Genomic DNA, 26178 nt, shown 5'->3' with positions numbered 1-26178 from the left:
CCTCAAATAGTACCAATTCTTCGAATTAATTAAACTAATCACGTAAGTAGTGGACGTTGGAACCAGATAGATATTCGTCTATTCGATGAACTCAAAATAGATATAAATTTTAATATTGATAAATTTTTTGTAAAGAGAAGGTTGGCCAGGCCCGTCAATAGATACCTCATATAGACTTAATGTGTCTATAGCGCTTAGATTTGTGCTTATTTTAAGAAAGTCCCAAAAAAACTGATATACATCGATTTGATGAATATGAGCCTTGTGTGTAAGAATCCATACTAACTTATTAAATTGCGAAGAATACGACAAGAAAGTCGGTTCACCAATACCGCTACTCGCTGATGTGATGACCACACCCAACAAAGCCATCCATTCCGCAGTCGCAAACCCAACGAGCAAAAAACCAGATGCTGACAATATTATAGCAAGCAATGTTTTAAAACTGTTTCAAAAAAATATTAATTAGTTTTTATAAACTCTTGATCTCTTAAAATCAAGCAAGTCCAGTGTTTATACTCACTTCACCCAAAACGGCAGGAAAGGTATGATAATTTTCACAGACAATGATGGTAAAATGTCCGCCAATAAAATTGCACCAGTCGACACTAAATGACATTTTCTTGAATTATCATCTTCAGTCTCCGTTGTACTGTTATCTTCAGGTGCATGCTGAAATTGTGCAATAATATCATGTGCAGCACTCAGCATCACCACATAACCATAATTGTTGCATAAGCCCAATATCCAGTAAGCGGTAAGATCACGCCATTGCTTGCGATCTTTGGGTATTGGATGTGGTGAGACGGGTAAACCAGTTATAACATCTTGATTATTGGACATTTTTGAGAGCGTTTGTTAAGCGTCACTGCGAGGGAGCGCTGAAAGGAATGAAAGAGTGTAAAATTTTATAATGAAACATTTGGTTAGCATAGTACGTTAATTAAGTAATTATGAAAAAATTATTTAAGAGCGCGAACTTAATTAGAAATGCTACTCATGCATGTCGTTTTCATTTTCTAGCAGCTTGTTTAGTTACTAATCACGTATGTACGATAAAAATGTTTCGCATTTTAAATAATGCTATTTGTTTTTATTACTAATCTGTTTAGTTCCGATTTATCACCTTGAAACCCCGATCACGTTGCCGATTATTCCGTTCGCATATGATGGGTTCTACTATTAAGTGATATTCATGCGATATCTTATTAATGTCATTTATTTAATTTCAACATTCCGCGAATAAAGGAAGATTAGTTAATTAATACATAAAATATAAATGAACATAAGGCACGATAGCTTCCTAAGAAATTTAAGGCCGAGCTTCTCTTCCAATTTGCGTCGTATTTCAAATTTTCCTGCAAATTGGCTGGTCGGAACCTACATGCTTTACGCACACTCCGAACGGCATCTGCAAGACACTGAGAATCACTGAGAAGCTTTTTATGGCAGAAATACACCCAGAAAGTTTGCCAAATCACTGCTGGGAGTCGACCCCGCTAAGAAAAACTTGTTTCTAATATTTGATGTTGCTTTGCCCGGAAATTGAAGCCAGGACCTTCGTGTGGTGGGCGGAGCACGATCCCACCACGTCACTGCAGCCATAATTAATGAATATCGAATACGAAAATAAAACTGAGAGTTTATCCATGTATTAAGCCAACTTACCTTGGGGGAGATTCTTAGTTTTTGTTTACGTATTAGAACAAAAAAAACAAAAAAGGTCGAGTGCCAAGTACTCGCAAAGTTCGATGTGTAACCATGCAGGTGTACGTCTTGAAACCCAATGAGCCTCATGCATAAAAAATCGAGCATTTGCTCAGGATCAGGTGTACGAGCAGAAGGTGTATATTTTGAACAAACAAGCCACCTTTTGCTCAGAAACTCGAGTCTGGGTAATTTCGGGATAATTTTGGGGACTCTCTAGGGGCTGTATTCAATACGTGTGAGCTTTGAAATGTACTCTTTCATATAAATTATATGAAGAAATAGTGTACATTTTAAAACTAACACGTACTGAATCTAGCCCCACGGGTTTTCCCAGGGCCATTTATGGGTAATTTCGGAATGATTATGGTGATTTATTGGGGTCCTTCCGGTTTGGGTCATTCTGGGTTGATTTTGGAACTCCTTCAGTGTCCTGCCGGGGTCATTTAGGGACAATTTTGGGATGATGGTACTCTCTTGTGATCCTCCCTGGGTCATTTCAAATTGTCGACGTGAGATTAGCAAGTTCGCATATGCACGATCGGGCCGAGCCAAAGTCAATGTAAACAAAAATTTCTTCCGCAAACAAGGAAATACATTGTTTGTCGCACCAAAACCGAGCAGCTTTTCATTGTTGGTATTGTCTTGTAAAGGTGTTTTTAGTATGTTAACATACAAACATACATACATACAAACATTTATGATGAGCGCATACAAAAACCTTTATCGATCAATAGATAAGCGCATATCAATTTGAGAAAAGAACAAAAAGAAGCGAAGATTCGCTTGTTTACAATCAGAGTGTGTGTGAGTATGTTTGTTTGTTTGTGTTTGTTTGCATATCTCATGTTGTTTAACTTAACCAAATGGTATCACCACATTGAAATGGGCTTTAGGGAATTGTCAGGTAAGAATGTCAGTTATTGTTTGAATTATAATTGCTGGTATTATCGATCCTTCCATCGAACCAAAGGAATTTTATTAAAGCTATTTTTCGTGTTATTTATTAACAAATTTTCCTTAAAACCCATCCATCCGTGACGACAACATACGAGGAATTCAAAATAAAGATCGCGGTGATGTGCGCCTGAATTGGAATGTGTGACCATCGAGTCGAATCGATGCGGGACGCTTGGTTGTGCCACCAACACCGCCTATACAATATTCGATGATGTAACACATATATGTATATGACTCGCTTGCGTTCCAATCAATTAATCAACTTTTTTGGAATACTTATTTGTTTCACGTGTGCTTATTGTGCTTTATTGCTCACAACTACTGAAATCGCTAAAGAAAACCTTATCCTTTACTTTGTATTAATTATATTAGCTGTTACAATTTTATCTCCTAATGTATGGACAACGATATTATCACGTTATATTTGGATTTTACATTCAATCTCAATATCAATTTATGATTTTAACTCCAACATCTACCTGCCCTCAACATTTGGTGAGCTATTTTGTTCAAAATATTCTTTTTTAATAAATTTCATTGTTAAATCTTTCGTTGAACCAATTTATAAACAAAATATTCAATATATATTTTAATACAAATTATTGATAAAATTGTTAAATATATACAAAAATGTAATTAATTTTTCTAAATTATAGTTTCGTTAAGTACATTTTAATTATGTACACTCCTTCTCCAGTTTATTTTCAAAAATATTTATATACAATCGTTATCATTTTACAACAACGACATACAAACTCCACAATACAAATAGATTCATATCTAAATAATAACCTCATTTTCAATCGAAAATTTCACAAAACACTACAAAACAAAGCAATAACTTTGATTTTTAAAATAAAATCAAAAAAAAAAAAAAAATTTTACAATTTTAAAAAATCTCTAAAGATTTCTTAAAATAATTTTATCGACATATTTTGCATATATGAATTATTGCATATTGAAATTAAAATCATATAAAAACTCAATATTAAACTCATTAACATGACACGAATCATGGACAATTTCATATCACCCTCAAACGAATTAAGGAATAAACTTTTCATTCCTTATCAACAACTTGGACATACATTATGCAGAGTACAATTATATATTGAACCAAGTTTTTAATTTTTGGGTAATTGTGCACACACAGTTGCAATCTACTATTATTCAACCTCATTCTAGGTTCTTCAAACATATTATAATTCACAATATTTAACAAACAGCTTTTAAATTATTTTTAACCTCAACAACATAGCAATAACACACCCAAATATTAATATACATAAAATATTAATACAATAAGTAAACAATAACAACACCTAAAAATAAACTATCAAGTACATCGAATAATCAAGAGATTGAGTACTTATATCAATACCAACATAAACTTATAACACAATTAACACAAAAATACATTTCTCAAATTTCTGACAATTTAAAACAAAAAAATACCAAATATCTACAATACAAAATTCAAACATTTTTCAAACTGCAACACAAAACTCTTACAATAATCAATATACACTGTAAATTAACATTAAAAAATAAATGTTTCGTTTCACTGGAGGGGGAGTATATGTAGGGTTATCTACTTTGTAAAATATACTTTAATTTTGTAAATTATTTTTTATGTTATAGTACTTTTAATCTTATTTCAAAATGAAAATGTTCTAGTTAGATATTTTTAAAATTTGCAAAAAGTGAAAATAATAAATAATACATAGAATAAATTTATTTAAATATATAGTTTAACACTATAGACTTCATACTCCCAAAGTCATTTGGGGGTCAGATCGATATGATTTTGCGACTCCTCGAGATCTTCCTGTTTTAGGGGTTATTTCGGGATGATTTTTAAGACTCCTCCGTGGTCCTCCCAAGGTCGTTTGGGCGGCACTTCTGGGCCATCCCAATATAATTACGGCGAATTTTTGATAGTAAGTCGATAAACGATAACTTTTTACCACAAATGGATAACTTTTCGATAACAAACCGATAATTTTTATAAGTTTTCGATATATAATCGATCACCTTTTGATAAAAAATGGATACATTTTTGAAAACTTCTCGGTAGTTTTCGACACATATTCGATAACTTTCCGATGTCGAAGAATGTCGATAAAAAAAAAAAACAAATACTTACATGGCTCGCTTTATCTCCGAGAAGATTTAGCTCGAGCTTCTCTTCCGAATTGCGGTGTGCTCGTTTTTCATTTTTCCTACAAGCTGGCGGGACGGGACTAGGTTTGGTTGTAGCTGCCCTGGTAGGGGAAGCTCACTTGGACAGCATGAAGGTGCGTAAAATAATGATGGGGTAAGCTATAGCTACTTGGGAATTTGTTGCATAGCACCGATATAGTTTAGAATGAGACCGATTAAACCTTAGATAAATCCTACGGAGATCCAAGTGAGTCGTAACCGAAATACTTTCGCCTAGTTCTGGCAAAAGCTAGGCATTCAAACATAAAGTGACTCGATGATTCCACCTCATCATCCTCCATACAGCCGCAGTAGCATGGGACTCCAGTATATTGAGACGTATTGCATGGGACAGTATCTTGTCAAAACGTCAATGACCATTGATACTAACCGCAATAACGAATCGATAACTCACTTATATCTCGTCTATAACACGCCTAGTATAATAAACCGATAACTTGTCGATAACTCATCGATCACAAATTGATAACACGCCGATCGCGTCGGTTTCCGCTGCATACTTTTCCTTTCCTTTTCCTTATATCCCGCTCCATTCTTTTCCTTTCCTTTTCCTCTACCACGTGCATTGTTCCAATATTTTGCTTGGCTGTAGGGACTACACTTACGATTTCATTCAATATTTCCCCATATAAACAGCATACCAGCCCCAAACACCATGCCTACACTTACCCTACACTGTCATTCTATATTCCCGCAAACTGAGCAAGGATGTTTATAGATAAGGCGGTCGGGTGCCGTATTATGTTATACCTTCCGTGATCGAATGCCGTTTTTTAAATCACAATATCTCCAAAATGCTGAATCGTATTAGTAAGTTATTTGAACTAGGGATAACGCGTAGTCAAAAAATTTAATCGAATGTACATAAATGCTTAAACATGTCTATTTGAGTTGTCTTATATGTATGCGATGGGTTGTCAAAAATACATCGTTGGGTAGCAACGATAAAGTTCCGAATGATACCGATCTCAACGTTTGATAAATCCTCGGCAGATCCAAGTGAGTCGCGACCGAAGTACTTTCGCCTAGTTCTGGCAAAAGCTGGGCAATAAAGCATAAAATGATTTGGTGATTCCACCTCGTCATCCTCTATACAGCCACAGCAAGATGGAGTTTCCAGTATATTGAGACGTACTGTATGGATACCCATGGGACAGTGCCCTGTCAAAACAGCAATGACCATTGATAGGTGAGCCATAGTGAACCCAATTATTTCGGCAGACCTCCTGCCATCCACTTTCGGCCAGAAAGATTTTGCTACCCTGCAAGAGGTGGTGTCCGTCCAACGTTTGCTGAGCTGATTCGAGGAACACGTAATAAAGTTAGGTATTTTTGTAGTTTCATAATTAGAAATATGCCATAAATTGCCTACATTGTTGATAATTTATTAATGTAATTAACGTAAATAAAAGCTCCATTTACGATTCTAGTTTCGTAGTTGAAGCTTATCTTATTGGTTATGTTCATGAATAACAGCTCATTGTTTAGCACCAGAAAAGAGAAAAGCGCTGTACCGTAATGTGGAACGATATGCGTGGTAAGGTTGATATGAGCGAAATCAGACACAAAATGTATGAATAGAAATTAACGTAGACTGAAAAGTAGCGTTCTGCGCCTACCACACCGATGAGACTGGATTAAAGCCACAGGCATAGCAACATTAACAATTAAGAAACAAGTTTTTCCAATTAGAAAAAGGTTGCTCTAAACGGGGTCGCCCCTCTGCTTTACTTTGGCAATCACTCCGAGTGTATTTCTGTAATGAAAAGTTTCTCAGTGAAAACTCATCCGCCTTGCAGATGCCTTTCGGAATCGGCGTAAAGCATGAGGTCCCGTCCCGCCAATTTTGCAAGAATTAAAAGTGGCACAACGCAAATTGGAAGAGCGTTCGGGGCAAAATCTCTTCAGAGGTTACCGCCCCTTGCATTAGTTTTTATTTTTATGGTATCGTCAAGTTTGCGGAGCCAAAGCAAAGAAAGAGAAGAAGGAAAAGGAAGGGAAAGCCTTAAAAAGAAATGAACGAGAAGAAAGTAAATATTAGAAGTCAAACCGGAAGCCAAAAGCGAAAATCGAAGCTGAAGCCAAAACCGAACGGTCTGCTATCAATTTGTCGTCGAAGTTTTAACAGTTTGTCATCGATGACTTAACATTTTTTATCGAAATTTTATTAATGTGCAATTAATAACAAACTTTGTCAATGCGTTACCGATTTTTCATCAAAGAACTGTTGATTATTAAAAAGTTATCCGTTTATTATAGAAAAGTTATCGATAATTTATCGATATGTTACCATAAAGTTATCGACAAGTTTCCGATTTACTTACAGAAAGTTGTCGATAAGCTACTGAACCGTTAACGAACTAATATTGAGAATTTACCGATTGTTAATCAAAAAACTATCAAAAAGTTATCGATTTGTTATCGGGTATTTATCGATTTTTTAGTGTAACCAATTTGTAATCGGCGTTTTGTCGATATTTATCAAAAGATTATCGATCAAAAATTTATCGATTTTCTAATGGAGCGTAATCAATTTCTTATTGAAGTTTTATCGATTTGTTATCAAAAGATTAGCGATTTGATATCGATAAGCTAGTGAGTGGTTTTACGTGTGCCACCAATTTGTGATCGACATGTTATCGAAAAGATATATACCTATTTTCGGCAAAGTATAGACGTGTTATGTCTTTGTTATCGATGACTCATAATTTTCTATAAAACATCTGCAACTCATCTATAATAAGCCGATAAGAAACCAGCAAAAAGCCGATAACAAACCGATAACTCCACGATAATAATTCACTGTCAATTAAAAGCCGATAACAAAATAATAACTTTTCGGTATGGGTTGTTACAGATAAGAAACCGCCCAAGCTTTTCTTTTGTTTCTGTGAAGGTCTTTGTTGTGTTTGAATATCAACTCCTGGCCAAACTCTACTAACTATAAAACATTACCTTTTCAGACGCACAGCTGTATGTTAACACAGATTTTCACGTATATTTGCTGCTCATGCCTTTTTCATGAGCCTAAGTATACTGAGTAAGTCATTTATATCGCTAAACTCATAAAAAAATACTAATTTATAATTAAGTTTGACAGTGAGATATGCAAATTTGTAATATAATCGCAAATTATTCACTTCTCTACATTGTTGTTTTTTATAACAAGTGCATATCTTTTTTTGTATTTTTATCGATGCAAATGGAATTTTACAACTCAATATTTATTTGCTTAGGTGACATAAGATCAACGGCCAAAAGGTCAAGTTATGTTGTGAACACTTCAAATGACCATAAGTTCTATTGGCCTAATGACAACTTCAAGTGGTCCTTGACTTTAAGACATTCCTTCTAATTTGACTTTATGATCGTTGATCATAAATGTATAAACAAATTTACGACCAGAAGTAAAAAACAAAAGGAAAATTTGGATTGTTCTCAAAGTTTAGTTTGATAGTTATTTTTATTTTAGGGACCACTTTTTGATCCCATTTTCCACTAGAACGGGACCAAAATAAGAAGAAAATAATTGACTTTATGCCCATTTTGGAAACGACAATATTGTTAACCATAAGAAATTTGAAGTTTTGACCATTTCATATGGTCTTAGCTAATTTGTGGTCATTTGAAGTGGTCATAAGGTCAATTGATGTTATGCGTGTTGACTTTATGTCACTCCTTCACTTAAACGGCACAACTTGCTTAAAATTTTCTTGTTTGCATTGAATTTGTGGAAAACGCGTAAAATGAAAGGCCGACGGTTCGTTACCTGAAAAATCGGTCAAAAATTGAATATATCTTCTTTAACTAATTTCCAATATTACAAAGAAATTAAGAAAATTCTTTTCATGAAATTATTCAAAACACTCATAAGGGGGAGAATCCTGTTTCTGTGAAATGAGAAAGCGAAACAAAATTCCATACCTTTGAAGAAATTTTTATCAAATTATTAAACTCAGCTGAGCAGAGCTCACAGTGTATATTAACTTTGTTCGCAAAACGGTAATCCGCAGCGGCATAAACTAATCGAGATAGATATAGACTTCTATATATCAAAATAATCTGGGCGAAAAAAAAAATTCATTTAGACATGTCCGTCCGTCCGTCCGTCCGTAAACACGATAACTTGAATAAGTTTTGAGGTATCTTGCTGAAATTTGGTATGTAGGTTCCTGGGCGCTCATCTCAGATCGCTAATTAAAATGAACGAAATTGGACACAACCACGCCCACTTTTTCGATATCGAAAATTTCGAAAAGCCGAAAAAGTGCAATAATTCATTACCAAAGACGGATAAAGCGATAAAACTTGGTAGGTGGGTTGACCTTGTAACGCAAAATGGAAAATTAGTAAAATTTTGGACAAAGGGCGTGGCACCGCCCACTTTTAAAAGAAGGTAATTTAAAAGTTTTGCAAGCTGTAATTTGGCAGTCGTTGATAGATTCTACGACGATAACTGTTTTCTGTGAAAATATGCGAAATCGGTTGAAGCCATGCCCAGTTTTTATACACAGTCGACCGTCTGTTCTTCCGCCCGGCCGTTAACACGATAACTTGAGCAAAAACCGATATATCTTTTCTAAACTTAGTTTACGTACTTATCTGAACTCACTTTATCTTGGTATAAAAAATGGCCGAAATCCGACCATGACCACGCCCACTTTTTCGATATCGAAAATTACGAAAAATGAAAAAAATGCCATAATTCTATACCAACTACGAAAAAAGAGATGAAACATGGTAATTGGATTGGTTTATTGACGCAAAATATCACTTTAGAAAAAAACTTTGCAAAATGGGTGTGACACCTACCATATTAAGTAGAAGAAAATGAAAAGTTCTGCAGGGCGAAATCAAAAGCCCTTAGAATATTGTCATGAATACTGTTCGTGGTATTACATATATAAATAAATTAGCGGTCCCCGACAGATGATGTTCTGTATCACCCTGGTCCACATTTTGGTCGATATCTCGAAAAGGCGTCCACCTATAGAACTAAGGCCCACTCCCTGTTAAAATATTCATTAAAACCTTTCATTTGATACCCATATCGTACAAACAAATTCTAGAGTCAGCCCTGGTCCACCTTTATGGCGATATCCCGAAATGGCGTCCACCTATAGAATTATAGCCCACTCCCTTTTAAAATACTCTTTAATACCTTCCATTTGAAACCTATGTCATACAAACACATTCCAGAGTTTCCCTAGGTTCATTTTGCAAAATGGTGGTTTTCCCTTATTTTGTCTCTAAAGCTCTCAGTTGAGTATGTAATGTTCGGTTACACCCGAACTTAGCCTTCCTTACTTGTTTATTTTTAATTTTATATTTCGCTGTATATTCAAGTTCAATGGCGTTGTTACCGGTTTAGCCGGTAAAGGTGAGTCAAACGTCATAAATGCTTTTAAACATCAGTGAGTAGCATTAATAATTAGTTACAAAGTTACGCTACACACCAGTTGTTTATAATCAATTATTTTCACACATGCAAATTCGTTTCGCAAATCTGTGCATCCCATCTACACCAAGTATCAAACAAACTGTGAGACGAGCAAGACCGGTGTTCGTTTGTGCGCGTTGATTTGTTATTATTGTGTGTAAATATAGGCCAAATGATTGTGCTGTCTTGTGCTGCGATGGTCCCCTTCCTTCCGAAGGCCCTTTTGCAAGTAGAATATGCTATCTTAAAACTCTCCTTTACATTCCTTTTCAAGCTTTATTTGAATTCAAGAATTGTGCCATGGCTTAAGCAGAGAGATTCATCGTTGTGTATTTCAGTTTCGAGAAGTTGAATTTTTTGAAATTCTGGTAAACTCTGCTTATGTGCGATTCACCCTTAACCGGTTTTATTTTATAAACCGCGAATTGTTGCAAAGTATCGTTTCTATGCTCTCACTAATCGTGGAAGAAATTCAGCTGTTATCAGTAGCGCTAAGTCATCTGCGCATGATACTCGTTCCTTTTGCTCACTGGTTTTCCCGGATTTTTATAACTATCAAAATCTATAGAAGAGCCGACACTACGGCTCCCTTTGGGGTAACTCTAGTTTTTATTCTACACACCGAGCCCTACTCCTGAGCATAGAACAGTTCCATGCAAATATAGAACCTTGAGTCTTATGTCGTACAAGTACCCTACTGCTCGCCTCCTTTTTAAAGTTATTGAAGGCAATCTCAATGTTGAAAAAAAATGTCATTGGGCGCTTTTAGCGAACACTATTTTTTTTTTTATATGTTGCAAACATGTTTCCGTCAGATGATTGATAGAAAATTTGGTCTCGGTCAGAATGACGCGAACTTGGAGAGAAGGACAATTTGTCATGCGATATGCGTATTAACCTGCCGATGTTGGCGTTGCCCCTTGAGTGCAACATCTTCAGGGTGAAGGAGCAAAAGCTTATTGGCCTATGGTAATTACCTTAATTTGTAGCTTCTACCACACTGAAGGTCCTGGGCTCAAGTCCCGGGCAAAACATCCATCTTGTAGGCATCTTGAGAAAATGTCAAGTAAATTGTAGATTTGTCAAGATCTGACTGCAAGTCTATGTGAGGTCTTTATTGAGTGGCCAGTTCAACCTAACACGCCTTTATTGCAAACTGGTCTATATATCCCTATTCGGTGCATGAGCCATCACAACTTTATTTAGTACCTGAAACTACGAATCCTTTATGTTTTATTTGTTCAATTAAGGCTTTCATAGCATTACACTTACAACTTCTTTTTTTTTTTTGCAGTACTAGTGCATCTTTTGTCTATCTGTGCTAAACTTTGTGGAAGTGCTTTGTCATGGTTAACCTAAGTTGCCCCAACTCTCCCTTCCACCATACTGTCTTGCATTTGGTGAGTGAGTGAGTGAAGTGGCTACAAAATTCGAATGAATTTCGCCCGTAACTTCGATTTATAATAACACTGTCAATATTATCGCTTAATCCCAGTAACAAGAAGTCTCAGCGTTATCTTTTGGCAAACCTTTCGAACGTATGCATCAAACAATTCTGAAATGATTCCGAAAATTTGAGTTGATTTCCTTCAGATATATTTGATTCTATAAGCCCCACAGACAAATGTACAGAGAAATTCTCCTTCCCCAGTAAGGCCAAGTACGAGGTCTTTATTTCAAGAGTTTTAAAATTATATTAAATTCATTATATTGGAACAAGGTTCATTTAACAACTGGTAATAAGCCTATTTAGGTATATAGTTAAGACTATTTGGAAGTACTTTCAAGTACCTATTCGATTTTTATCAAAGCATGTACTTTTAGATAATCGAGAATCATATCGTTTTTAATTACCAAATTAAGGAAATTGACGATAAAGTGCTGTGTTGTTGTTTACTGTGTTCGATCATAAATCTCTTGTGATTATAAATTACTCAATTATAAAACTTTTGAATTATTTATAACGCAACTTTAATATGCGTAAAATAATTACCTTTTATCTTATCTGTAACACGTGTGGCAAAAAAATTTAAAAGTCAAAATAAATCTTCAAGATCTACTAAGAAAATGCCATTAATTCCCAAGTATGTTTTGGTGTCGCACAGTGTAATCATCCTGTAGGGAAAATCTCTAGTTCAAAACTTATGCGTTTCTAGTACATTGGGAACCATTACTAGTTAACCCTCTTTCTCTTTCACATGCTTTCAACTGGCAAATTTAACATGGCGATGTCCTAAGCGGTGGAGTTCTTTAGCTGGCACTTTTTCAATAGTTTCGAAATAGTAAAAAATCGTTGGTAAATATCTATTCCGTCTATTGGTACTGTTTTGATACTTCTGAACTAGTTTAAAAAATTGCTGTTTAGAACTCGCTCAATAGCTGGCACTATTTTATTGATTGCGAACCAGACCTAAGCTTAACATGTTGCTTTTAATAAGATTTTTTTTCGATTGTTCCGAACCACTCCATAAATATATGTATTGGAAATTTGAACTCCTATTTTATGATAGTTTTGATCCGAAAAATCGAAATATTTGAGATGGTACCTTTAGTCACAGATTATGTTACAAAACCGATTTCCAATTTCGATGCAACGTTTCGGACTTCCTGAGATTGTCCTCTGAATAACTTGGGCATGCTTAAAGCTTCCTATGTAGAGCCCAACTCGTGCCAATTTGCTCACCTATATGCTATAGAGTTAACGTAAGGGAATTTCTTATCACCGACTTCGCTACAAGGCAATAGCTATGCATTTATGGATTTTCGTGTTTTTGAATAAACAGTACCGCTGATGAAGACATAAACGCGCGTTGAAACGCGTAGCATGAAATATATCCTTGAGCAAAATGTTTGGGAAAAATATTGGCGAAGGTTCAACAGTAAAATTAAATATGTAAGTAAAACGTTGCGCGTAATTTATAGGCCGATGACAGTGAAAACATAATACAAAAAGTTTCGATAGGGGGCGAAAAATCGTAGGGAACGGGGCAATCTTGAGATACAATTTTAAGAGACTTCCCATCAAGCTACAATTTTGGAACTTTGTACATAGTTAAGGTGTCGGTGGCAATAAATGAAAGGAGAGAAAAACTCCGGTAAGTGGTGCGCGGATTCAAATATTTAAAAATCTTTTCCGAATTTGGAAAATTTTGCGGTTGAGTTTTAAGTAGCTATAGACCTGAAACTTTGAGCAAAGCTTAGAGGCATATATGAACAATTTTCAGGAGTTAAAGAATTAATGTAGCTTGACTTTTTTATTTAATATTGTAACGAATTTAGGGAAATTCCGCTTATTCCAAACATTCCGCTAACGTTCGAATCGCTAAATAACTCCAATATTCAATGACGCAAAATGGTCATTATTAGACTACTTTGAAAGTACTTCACAATAACACTTATACTTCACAACCAAAAGCGTGCTTAAATCAAAACTGATTACTGGTTCCACAGCTTGCGCTGCTTTTATACTCTCAGTTTTCTCGTTCATCCATTTCACCTAAGTCTAGTCATTTCGCGAAACTGTATTCCATAACAATTGTATCCCTTGCTTGGTTATTTGCTATATACATACATGTATACCTATTTGTAGTTTATGTCTCTCTTATAGCCATATGTGAGTATATGCGTGAGTACTACTTCGGCTGATGATTACATGTGTTTTCGAGTATCTCTTCGTTACCTCGTATGTACATATGTGTGTAAATGATGATTGATTTGTTTACGTACATACGAGTGGCTGCTTAGTATCAGCTTAGTGATACTAGTATCAGGTTAGTGATGCTAATATTCGTCACAATATGTAATTTATTGTATAGATACAAGTATTGTACGCATTCTGAATTAATAAAAGCCAGTTTTTCGCCTGTACGCATTCTGAACAAATAAAAGTAAGTATTCCTTTCCGCCTAGAACTGAAAAGGAGAAAATAAAAATAAAATAAAAAAATTTTAATCACTTCCTTTATATAAATGGACAAAGATCAGCGAAAAATGTCTCCTTGTATAAAGGCATATTCTTGCTAAACTTTGATTTTTAAATTTTGACATAGAAATTGCAAAAATATGTATGAGAAGTAAAAATAGAAATTTGAAAGCGGGTTTTAAGTAACTTCTCGATGAGCTAGAGGCTAAAAATTTAGGGCTTAATTCAGAGCTCGATGACACAATACAAAAAGTTTCGCTAGGGGGGCACGGACTGAGATATTTAGAAAAATCAAACGGAACGGAGGGAATTTTGGGATTGATTTTTATGTAAGTTCTCATTGAGCTACAAGCGTGAAACTTAACAGATATGTTAAGACACCGAGTTTAGCAAGAATATGTCTTTATATAAGGCGACATTTTTCGCTAATTTTTGTCCATTTATATAAAGGAAGTGCTTAAAATTTTTTTATTTCATTTTTATTTTAATAATGTACGTGCATACCTACAATTAAGCACCTTGAATATTTTTTTTAAATACTATATAAGAAGAAACCAATTTGTTGCCAAATAAAATTCCTAGCTTTTATTTTGGTACATTGTAAATTTTTGCAGTTTGTTTCTTGGCAGCAATTGCATTTGTTATTATTTTATAGGTATGTATTAAGTTGATTAAAACTAAAAACAAAACGAGAAAATTACGAGCTAATCAATTTATAGAATTGGTAAATAGTACAGCAACGACTAATCAGTTAATAGATTAAAAGATTTATTCGGTTCAAACATAAGTAGACTACTGTTATTCGGTTAGTGTCTAATATTCGAGTAGTCGGTAGCTGCCGACTAGTCAATTAACAGCTCACTTTCCATTATTCGGCTAACCGTTCATTTTCGGTTAATTATATTATAGGGTCATCTACTTTAGTTATATATACTTTGTTTTTATAAATTATCTTTAAATCATTTTACTTTGTATAATATTTCAAAATGAAAATATTGGAAGTATCAAAAAAACATCTTTTAAAAAAAATAAAGTTAAATATTTTCTAAATTCAAAATTAAAAAATAAATATTTAAATATTTGGTTAACCACCAAATATAAATGGCGATCTCACCAACGATCCTGCACACAATCTGGAAATTCCAACTGTACAATAAATTTATATCAAGCATCAAAATGAAAGAAAGAAATTAAAGGAAAATAAACAAATATTAATAACGCAGAAAGTTTACATCTTACCGAAAATCCAGTTCTAAAAATTCGTTTAACAATTAGCCCAACCACTATAATTTTTAATCAATCAACGCATTGTTTATATTGAATTAACAAGAAGTATATTTCAAAAAACCAATTCGAATGAAGAGTTAACGTTAACTACAATCACTAAAACAAACAACAGCATATTTCATTCTATATCAAAGAGCAATTTTACATACATATAAACAACAATTTAAGATTGACATCAGTGAAAAAGTATTAAATGGTGCAATTTTAAAAATAAAACCAATGAAAGATCAATAATTTCACTACTAGTCAACCATTTTCTTTTTATGAATTTATCATCTACAAAAATATATATATTTTTTAATGGATTCTATAACTTTAGATAAAAATTTTATTTAAAAATGTTACATTTCACAAAATCGTGAAATAATAAAATAATAAAATAGTTTAATTATTAGATTGTTATACTTTATAATTACATTAAATATATTTTAATTATATACACTTTTCCTCCAGTTCAAAAATATATATCATTTGCACATGTAAGAAAATTTACAGCAACAGACATATAAACTCAAATTCATATTTTACCAATCTCATTTCCAATTAAAAGTAACAAACAACTTAAAACTTTTTAAATCAAACTAATTACTATAATCAATTTTAAAAATCTCAAAATATTTCTTAAAATAATTTTTATTGACACATCAATTCTTTCATATTGAATTTAAAATCATATAAAAAACTCAATTTATGCTCACTAACATAATATAAATCAATAACAATTTCACCCTCAAACAATTAAAGGAATCATCTTTTCATTCCTTATCAACAACTTGGACATACATTATGCAGAGTACAATTATATATTGAACATATATTCTGCATAATACAAGTTTTAATTTTTGAGTAATTGTGCACACACAGTTGCAATCTACTATTATTCAACCTCATCCTAGGTTCCTCAGTTACATCAAATAACAATATTTCTCAAACAACATAGAAATAACACAACCAAATATTAATATACATAAAATATTAATACAACAAGTAAACAATAACAACAACTAAAATCAGTTATCAAGTACATCAAATCATCAAAAGATTGGGTACTTACATCAATACTAACATAAACTTTTAACGCAATTAACACACAATTCAAATGTTTTTCAAGCTACAACACAAAATTCTTACAGTAAGTAATATACACTGTAAATTAATATTTAAAAAATAAAATTTTCATTTCACTGGAGGGGGAGTAAATATAGGGTCATCTACTTTAGTTATATATACTTTGTTTTAATAAATTATTTTTAAATCATTTTATTTTGTATAATATTTCAAAATGAAAATATTGGAAGTATCAAAAAAACATCTTTTAAAAAAAATAAAGTTAAATATTTTCTAAATTCAAAATTAAAAAATAAATATTTAAATATTTGGTTAACCACCAAATATATACCTTATTACTCTCTTAATGAGAATAGTAATAATGCTGCAAACTTTTATAACGTAATAAGATCAAAAACCATTATTAAGATGGATTATTAAGAGATATGTGAACACTTACTATGGTATTCACTAAGCATTGGAGTTTTAGTATATGGCGACATGAAGAAGACGGAAATAAAAACCTCATCGTAGACGCAGCCAGCTGCCCAAGAAACGATGGCGAATTTACTGCATATGTGTGTAGCACATTGCCAAAATAAAAATTTATTTCAGGGAGTGTTTCTGCGCGTTCGAGGAAACCTCCATGATGTGCTTCAAATATACTTATGTACGTCATTCTTTTTCCGGATTTTTTGTACAAATAAGGATTGATGTATGAAGGAAGCTGAAGTGAACTCCATAACAAAGATGCTGGGGAAAATACAATGCCTTTAGTGCGATTACAGCAGTGATAAGGTTATGACCTTAAGAGGCCTTAAGCATGAAATACAATGTATTACTGATCAATCTCAATAATCGCACGTATATAACAACAAAAACTATTCAAATTTTACGAACGCCCTTCCTACAAGGAGTGATTGGAAAGTTAAGGAGTTTACTCAGAAATTTGGCATTTAAGTTTTCGTCTAAAGATCTGAAATAGCTTGTGGTGTGGGGGCAAGAATATTTACGACATTGCTACCCGCATCCATTTACCACCTTCGAAATGGACGATATGTATCTAAGCTTTTTACCATTCTTGAGATAAATAGGAGAGATATATGTACATACATATGTATGTATATTGTTGTAAAAAACGCCAGCATATCTCATCCATTTCCTTTTTATACTCAGTTGAGCAGAGCTCACAGAGTATATTAACTTTGATAACGATTGGTTGTACAGGCATAAAGGAATCGAGATAGATATAGACTTCCTATATCAAAATCATCAGGATCGAAAAAAAATTTGATTGAGCCATGTCCGTCCGTCCGTCCGTTAACACGATAACTTGAGTAAATTTTGAGGTATCTTGATGAAATTTGGTATGTAGGTTCCGCAGCACTCATCCCAGATCGCTATTTAAAATGAACAATATCGGACTATAACCACGCACACTTTTCGACATCGAAAATTTCGAAAAACCGAAAAAGTGCGATAATTCATTACAAAAGACGGATAAAGCGATGAAACTTTGTAGGTGAGTTGAACTTATGACGCAGAATAGAAAATTAGTAAAATTTTGGACAATGGGTGTGGCACCGCCCACTTTTAAAAGAAGGAAATTTAAAATTTTGCAAACTGTAATTTGGCAGTCGTTGAAGATATCATGATGAAATTTGGTAGGCACGGTACTCCTATTACTATATGTGTGCCAAACAAAAAAATAGCAAAATCGGAGAACGATCACGCCCACTTTTAAAAAAAAAATTTTTTAAGTAAAATTTTAACAAAAAATTTAATATCTTTACAGTATAAAAGTAAATTATGTCAACATTCAACTCCAGTTATGATATGGTGCAACAAAATGCAAAAATAAAAGAAAATTTCAAAATGGGCGTGGCTCCGCCCTTTTTCGTTTAATTTGTCTAGGATACTTTTAATGCCATAAGTCGAACAAACATTTGCCAATCCTTGTGTGGGCTTAGATTCTGGGACGATAACTTATTTCTTTGTTATACACAGTCGACAGTCTGTCCTTCCGCTCGGCCGTTAACACGATAACTTGAGCAAAAATCGATATATCTTTACTAAACTCAGTTCACGTACTTATGTGAACTCACTTTGTATTGGTATAAAAAATGGCCGAAATCCGACTATGACCACGCCACTTTTTCGATATCGAAAATTACCAAAAACGAAAAAAATGCCATAATTCTAGACCAAATACGAAAAAAGGGATGAAACATGGTATTTGGATTGGTTTATTGACGCAAAATATAACTTTAGAAAAAAACTTTGTAAAATGGGTGTGACACCTACCATATTAAGTAGAATGAAATGAAAAAGTTCTGCAGGGCGACATAAAAAACCCTTGAAATCTTGGCAGGTATTACATATATAAATAAATTAGCGGTATCCAACAGATGATGTTCTGGATCACCCTGGTCCACATTTTGGTCGATATCTGGAAAACGCCTTCACATATACAACTACCACCACTCTATTATAAAACTCTCATTAATACCTTTAATTTGATACACATATCGTACAAACATATTCTAGAGTCACCCCTGGTCCACCTTTATGGCGATATCTCGAAACGGCGACCACCTATACAACTACCACCACTCCCTTTTAAAACCCTCATTAATACCTTTAATTTGATACACATATCGTACAAACACATTCTAGAGTCACCCCTGGTCCACCTTTATGGCGATATCTCGAAAAGGCGTCCACCTAGAGAACTACGCCCCACGCCCTTTTAAAATACTCATTAACACCTTTCGTTTGATACCCATATTGTACAAACGAATTCTAGAGTCACCCCTGGTCCACCTTTATGCCGATATCTCGAAACCCATATCGTACAAACACATTCTAAAGTCACCCATGGTCCACCTTTATGGCGATATCTCGAAAAGGCGTCCACCTATACAACTACCACCACTACCTTTTAAAACCCTCATTAATACCTTTAATTTGATACACATATCGTACAAACACATTCTAGAGTCACCACTGGTCTACCTTTATGCCGATATCTCGAAAAGGCGACCACCTATACAACTACCACCACTACCTTTTAAAACCCTCATTAATACCTTTAATTTGATACACATATCGTACAAACACATTCTAGAGTCATCCCTGGTCCACCTTTATGCCGATATCTCGAAACCCATATCGTACAAACACATTCTAGAGTCACCCCTGGCCCACCTTTATGGCGATATCTCGAAAAGGCGAACACCTATACAACTACCACCACTACCTTTTAAAACCCTCATTAATACCTTTAATTTGATATACATATCGTACAAACACATTCTAGAGTCACCCCTGGCCCACCTTTATGGCGATATCTCGAAAAGGCGTCCACCTATACAACTACCACCACTACCTTTTAAAACCCTCATTAATACCTTTAATTTGATACATATATCGTACAAACACATTCCAGAGTCACCCCTGGTCCACCTTTATGGCGATATATCGAGAAGGCATCCACCTATAGAACTAAGGCCCACTCCCTATTAAAATACTCATTAACACCTTTCGTTTGGTACCCATATTGTACAAACGCATTCTAGAGTCACCCCTGGTCCACCTTTATGCCGATATCTCGAAAAGGCGACCACCTATACAACTACCACCACTCCCTTTTAAAACCCTCATTAATACCTTTAATTTGATACACATATCGTACAAACACATTCTAGAGTCACCCCTGGTCCACCTTTATGGCGATATCTCGAAAAGCCGTCCACCTATACAACTACCACCACTACCTTTTAAAACCCTCATTAATACCTTTAATTTGATACCCATATCGTACAAACACATTCTAGAGTCACCCCTGGTCCACCTTTATGGCGATATCTCGAAAAGGCGTCCACCTATACAACTACCACCACTCCCTTTTAAAACCCTCATTAATACCTTTAATTTGATACACATATCGTACAAACACATTCTAGAGTCACCCCTGGTCCACCTTTATGGCGATATCTCGAAAAGGCGCCCACCTATACAACTACCACCACTACCTTTTGAAACCCTCATTAATACCTTTAATTTGATACACATATCGTACAAACACATTCTAGAGTCACCCCTGGTCCACCTTTTTGGCGATATTTCGAAACGGCGTCCACCTATACAACTACCACCACTACCTTTTAAAACCCTCATTAATACCTTTAATTTGATACCCATATCGTACAAACACATTCTAGAGTCACCCCTGGTCCACCTTTATGGCGATATCTCGAAAAGGCGTCCACCTATACAACTACCACCACTCCCTTTTAAAACCCTCATTAATACCTTTAATTTGATACACATATCGTACAAACACATTCTAGAGTCACCCCTGGTCCACCTTTATGGCGATATCTCGAAAAGGCGCCCACCTATACAACTACCACCACTACCTTTTGAAACCCTCATTAATACCTTTAATTTGATACACATATCGTACAAACACATTCTAGAGTCACCCCTGGTCCACCTTTATGGCGATATTTCGAAACGGCGTCCACCTATACAACTACCACCACTACCTTTTAAAACCCTCATTAATACCTTTAATTTGATACCCATATCGTACAAACACATTCTAGAGTCACCCCTGGTCCACCTTTATGGCGATATCTCGAAAAGGCGTCCACCTATAGAACTAAGGCCCACTCCCTTTTAAAATACTCATTAACACCTTTCGTTTGATACCCATATTGTACAAACGCATTCTAGAGTCACCCCTGGTCCACCTTTATGGCGATATCTCGAAAAGGCGACCACCTATACAACTACCACCACTCCTTTTTAAAACCCTCATTAATACCTTTAATTTGATACCCATATCGTACAAACACATTCTAGAGTCACCCCTGGTCCACCTTTATGGCGATATTTCGAAACGGCGTCCACCTATACAACTACCACCACTACCTTTTAAAACCCTCATTAATACCTTTAATTTGATACGCATATACAAACACATTCTAGAGTCACCCCTGGTCCACCTTTATGGCGATATCTCCAAAAGGCGTCCACCTATACAACTACCACCACTCCCTTTTAAAACCCTCATTAATACCTTTAATTTGATACACATATACAAACACATTCTAGAGTCACCCCTGGTCCACCTTTATGGCGATATCTCCAAAAGGCGTCCACCTATACAACTACCACCACTACCTTTTAAAACCCCCATTAATACCTTTAATTTGATACACATCTCGTACAAACGAATTCTAGAGTCACCCCTGGTCCACCTTTATGGAAATATTTCGAAAAGGCGTCCACCTATACAACTACCACCACTACCTTTTAAAACCCTCATTAATACCTTTAATTTGATACACATATACAAACACATTCTAGAGTCACCCCTGGTCCACCTTTATGGCGATATCTCCAAAAGGCGTCCACCTATACAACTACCACCACTACCTTTTAAAACCCCCATTAATACCTTTAATTTGATACACATCTCGTACAAACACATTCTAGAGTCACCCCTGGTCTACCTTTATGGCGATATCTCGAAAAGGCGACCACCTATACAACCACCACCACTACCTTTTAAAACCCTCATTAATACCTTTAATTTGATACACATATACAAACACATTCTAGAGTCACCCCTGGTCCACCTTTATGGCGATATCTCCAAAAGGCGTCCACCTATACAACTACCACCACTCCCTTTTAAAACCCTCATTAATACCTTTAATTTGATACACATATCGTACAAACACATTCTAGAGTCACCCCTGGCCCACCTTTATGGCAATATCTCGAAAAGGCGTCCACCTATACAACTACCACCACTACCTTTTAAAACCCTCATTAATACCTTTAATTTGATACCCATATCGTACAAACACATTCTAGAGTCACCCCTGGTCCACCTTTATGGCGATATCTCGAAAAGGCGTCCACCTATAGAACTACGCCCCACGCCCTTTTAAAATACTCATTAGCACCTTTCGTTTGATACCCATATTGTACAAACGAATTCTAGAGTCACCCCTGGTCCACCTTTATGCCGATATCTCGAAAAGGCGACCACCTATACAACGACCACCACTACGTTTTAAAACCCTCATTAATACCTTTAATTTGATACCCATATCGTACAAACACATTCTAGAGTCACCCCTTCCCACCTTTATGGCGATATCTCGAAAAGTCATCCACCTATAGAACTAAGGCCCACTCCTTTTTAAAATACTCACTAACACCTTTCATTTGATACCCATATCGTACAAACAAAATCTAGAGTCACCCGTGGGCCACCTTTATGGCGATATCTCGAAAAGGCGTCCACCTATAGAACTACGCCCCACGCCCTTTTAAAATACTCATTAGCACCTTTCGTTTGATACCCATATTGTACAAACGAATTCTAGAGTCACCCCTGGTCCACCTTTATGCCGATATCTCGAAAAGGCGACCACCTATACAACTACCACCACTACCTTTTAAAACCCTCATTAATACCTTTAATTTGATACACATATACAAACACATTCTAGAGTCACCCCTGGTCCACCTTTATGGCGATATCTCCAAAAGGCGTCCACCTATACAACTACCACCACTACCTTTTAAAACCCCCATTAATACCTTTAATTTGATACACATCTCGTACAAACACATTCTAGAGTCACCCCTGGTCTACCTTTATGGCGATATCTCGAAAAGGCGACCACCTATACAACCACCACCACTACCTTTTAAAACCCTCATTAATACCTTTAATTTGATACACATATACAAACGAATTCTAGAGTCACCCCTGGTCCACCTTTATGCCGATATCTCGAAAAGGCGACCACCTATACAACGACCACCACTACGTTTTAAAACCCTCATTAACACCTTTCATTTGATACCCATATCGTACAAACAAATTCTAGAGTCACCCCTGGCCCACGTTTATGGCGATATCTCGAAAAGGCGTCCACATATAGAACTAAGGCCCACTCCTTTTTAAAATACTCACTAACACCTTTCATTTGATACCCATATCGTACAAACAAAATCTAGAGTCACCCGTGGGCCACCTTTATGGCGATATCTCGAAAAGGCGTCCACCTATAGAACTAAGACCCACTCCCTGTTAAAATACTCATTAAAACCTTTCATTTGATACCCATATCGTACAAACAAATTTTAGAGTCAGCCCTGGTCCACCTTTATGGCGATATCCCGAAATGGCGTCCACCTATAGAATTATAGCCCACTCCCTTTTAAAATACTCGTTAATACCTTCCATTTGAAACCTATGTCATACAAACACATTCCAAGGTTTCCCAAGGTTCATTTTCCTACCTGGTGATTTTCTCTTATTTTGTCTCCATAGCTCTCAACTGGGTATGTAATGTTCGGTTACACCCGAACTTAGCCTTACTTGTTTTTCTTTTAATTTATAGTCCACTCAATTTTGTGTATTTTAATTTTTCGACGTATTTGAAATTTTTACATTTGTTACAGAAATTTCAAAAGACAAGTCGATTTAAAAAATTATTAATTATATCACTCGAGTAGTCGACATAAAGCGACTGTTCGATTAATCGAAGCTAGGCGGCTATTCGAATACCGTTAACGGATTAGTAAGTAAGCTAACGGTTTACTGGTTAGTCTATTAATCGAATAATATTCCGAGCCCTAGTAAATAAATTGTACATGAAATAGTTTGCTTTACTAAAATTTGATTTAATTATCACGGAATCGTTGAATATTTTTTTAAGTTGACATAGGTCGGCGAAAAAGTGACCCGTAATGTTTAGAGCCAAGCGGAAGCGGTTTATACAAAAGTGGGCGGGGTCATTATCCGATTTTGGCAGAAATACTTGTGGTTATAAGGAGAATATGTGTACCGAGTTTCGTCAACATACCTCAGTTGTTATTCGATTTATGTATCCCGAAACTTGTAGAATTGTTTAGCAGAAAACGGACGATGCCACGCCCATTTCCAACATTTTTTTTTTATTTTTTTTATGAATACACTGCAGAAGTAAAACGGCATTGATATAAAACTATTTTTCTCAAAGATAAAGCCAATTTTAATCGTCTACGTTCCTTTTAAACCACTTTCATATAAAAGTGGGCGCGGTGTTCACCGATTTCGTTCGTTTTTCCAGGCTTGTTCCCTTGATTTTGAAATTGGTGTTGCCACGGTCCTTTTTAAAATTTAAAATGGAAAATTGTATGTGCATAAAAAGTGGTTATCGTTCCGTTTCGCTCGTATTAAATTGCGTTAAATGATGAATGGCAAGGAAGCCACAAATTTCAACAAGATTTACTCAAGTGATCGTGTTCGCAGATGGACGGACGCTAAATTAATTTAATTTTTCATGCTGATTTGATATATGCCAGCCTCGATTAGTTTATTCCTTTACAACGTACCGTTGTGTCAACAAATTTAATATACTCTGTGAGCTTTGCTAAGCTGAGTTTAAAAAGTTAAAAGAAAAACCAGCATTTAGATTTTTCTGGGTTTTACATTTCGTTTATTTTTTCATGTCCGTATTCGAAAAAGAGAGGTTCGGTATTATTTTGGTTGTAAAATTGTATGATATTTTGAGTCAACCGGCGTACTAATTTATAATAATGTCCAATGAAAATTTCACAAGAAGGGCGCTTTGTCAACTGTGTGCACTTACTTCACTCTGAATTCGAACTAGAGAAACTTTCTAGAATGGAAATGATTAAAATTTTAAGAGAGATAAGCAAATGGTTTAACGATCGTAATTCAAGATAATAATAAGCTCGCTGTATATATAATACACTTCTGTTTCTTTTGATGATGTAATTTTTTAAATTTTGATAACATAAGATTTATGTAAAGCCAAAATAAAATATAATAGCAGCAATTAGCGAAATAATTTGAAAACAATTCTATACATGAATTACCAGATACTTTGGTGATTTTGAAAGAATGTCTACTAAAGAATCCAGAGATAACGAAAATTTTGGTATATATTGTGACGAATATTAGCATCACTAGCCTGATGCTGGTATCACTAAGCTGATACAAAGCAGCCACTCGTATATACGTATACAAATCAATCAACATTTACACACATATGTGCATACAAGGCAACTAAGAGATACCCGCAAACACATGTAATTATCAGCCGAAGTAGTACTTACGCATACACCCGCATATGGCTATAAGAGAAACATAAACTACAAATAGGTATACATGTATATAGCTAATAACCAAGCAAGGGATACAATTGTTCTGGAATAAAGTTTCGCGAAATAACTATACCTTAGGAGAAATGGATGAACGAGAAAACTGAGAGTATAAAAGCAGCGTAAGCTGAGAAATCAGTAATCAGTTCTGATTTAAACACGCTATTGATTGCGAAGTATAAGTGTTATTTTGAAGTACTTTCAAAGTAATATAATAAAGACCATTTTGCATTATTGAATATTGGAGTTATTTATTCAACAATTTAGCGATTCGAACATTAGCAGAAGGTTACAAATAAGCAGAAATTCCCAAAATGCGTTACAATATAATCATAATTCTTTGTGAAATGAAAAAAGCCTTAACAGCTGTGATTATATGTCATTGATCTAAT

General features: G+C 35.0%; 1 protein-coding gene across 3 annotated transcripts in view; it reads right to left on the bottom strand.

The window, feature by feature from the left end:
• LOC137254029 (battenin-like) overlaps positions 1-26178 on the bottom strand; it is a 59947-nt gene that overhangs the window by 8946 nt on the left and 24823 nt on the right. For all 3 annotated transcript variants that reach the window (XM_067791701.1, XM_067791702.1, XM_067791700.1), the window contains exons 2-3: positions 524-881; positions 287-445 (exon numbers count right to left, since the gene is read on the bottom strand). In XM_067791701.1, coding sequence (XP_067647802.1) covers positions 287-445; positions 524-843 — 479 coding nt within the window. In that variant the 5' untranslated portion in view covers positions 844-881. The remainder of the gene's footprint in view (positions 1-286; positions 446-523; positions 882-26178) is intronic.

This window comes from Eurosta solidaginis, chromosome 5, assembly GCF_040869045.1.
Source record: "Eurosta solidaginis isolate ZX-2024a chromosome 5, ASM4086904v1, whole genome shotgun sequence".
Taxonomy (NCBI): domain Eukaryota; kingdom Metazoa; phylum Arthropoda; class Insecta; order Diptera; family Tephritidae; genus Eurosta; species Eurosta solidaginis.
The sequence above is the reverse complement of the archived record's forward strand: the minus strand, read 5'-3'. Positions and strand labels throughout refer to the sequence as shown.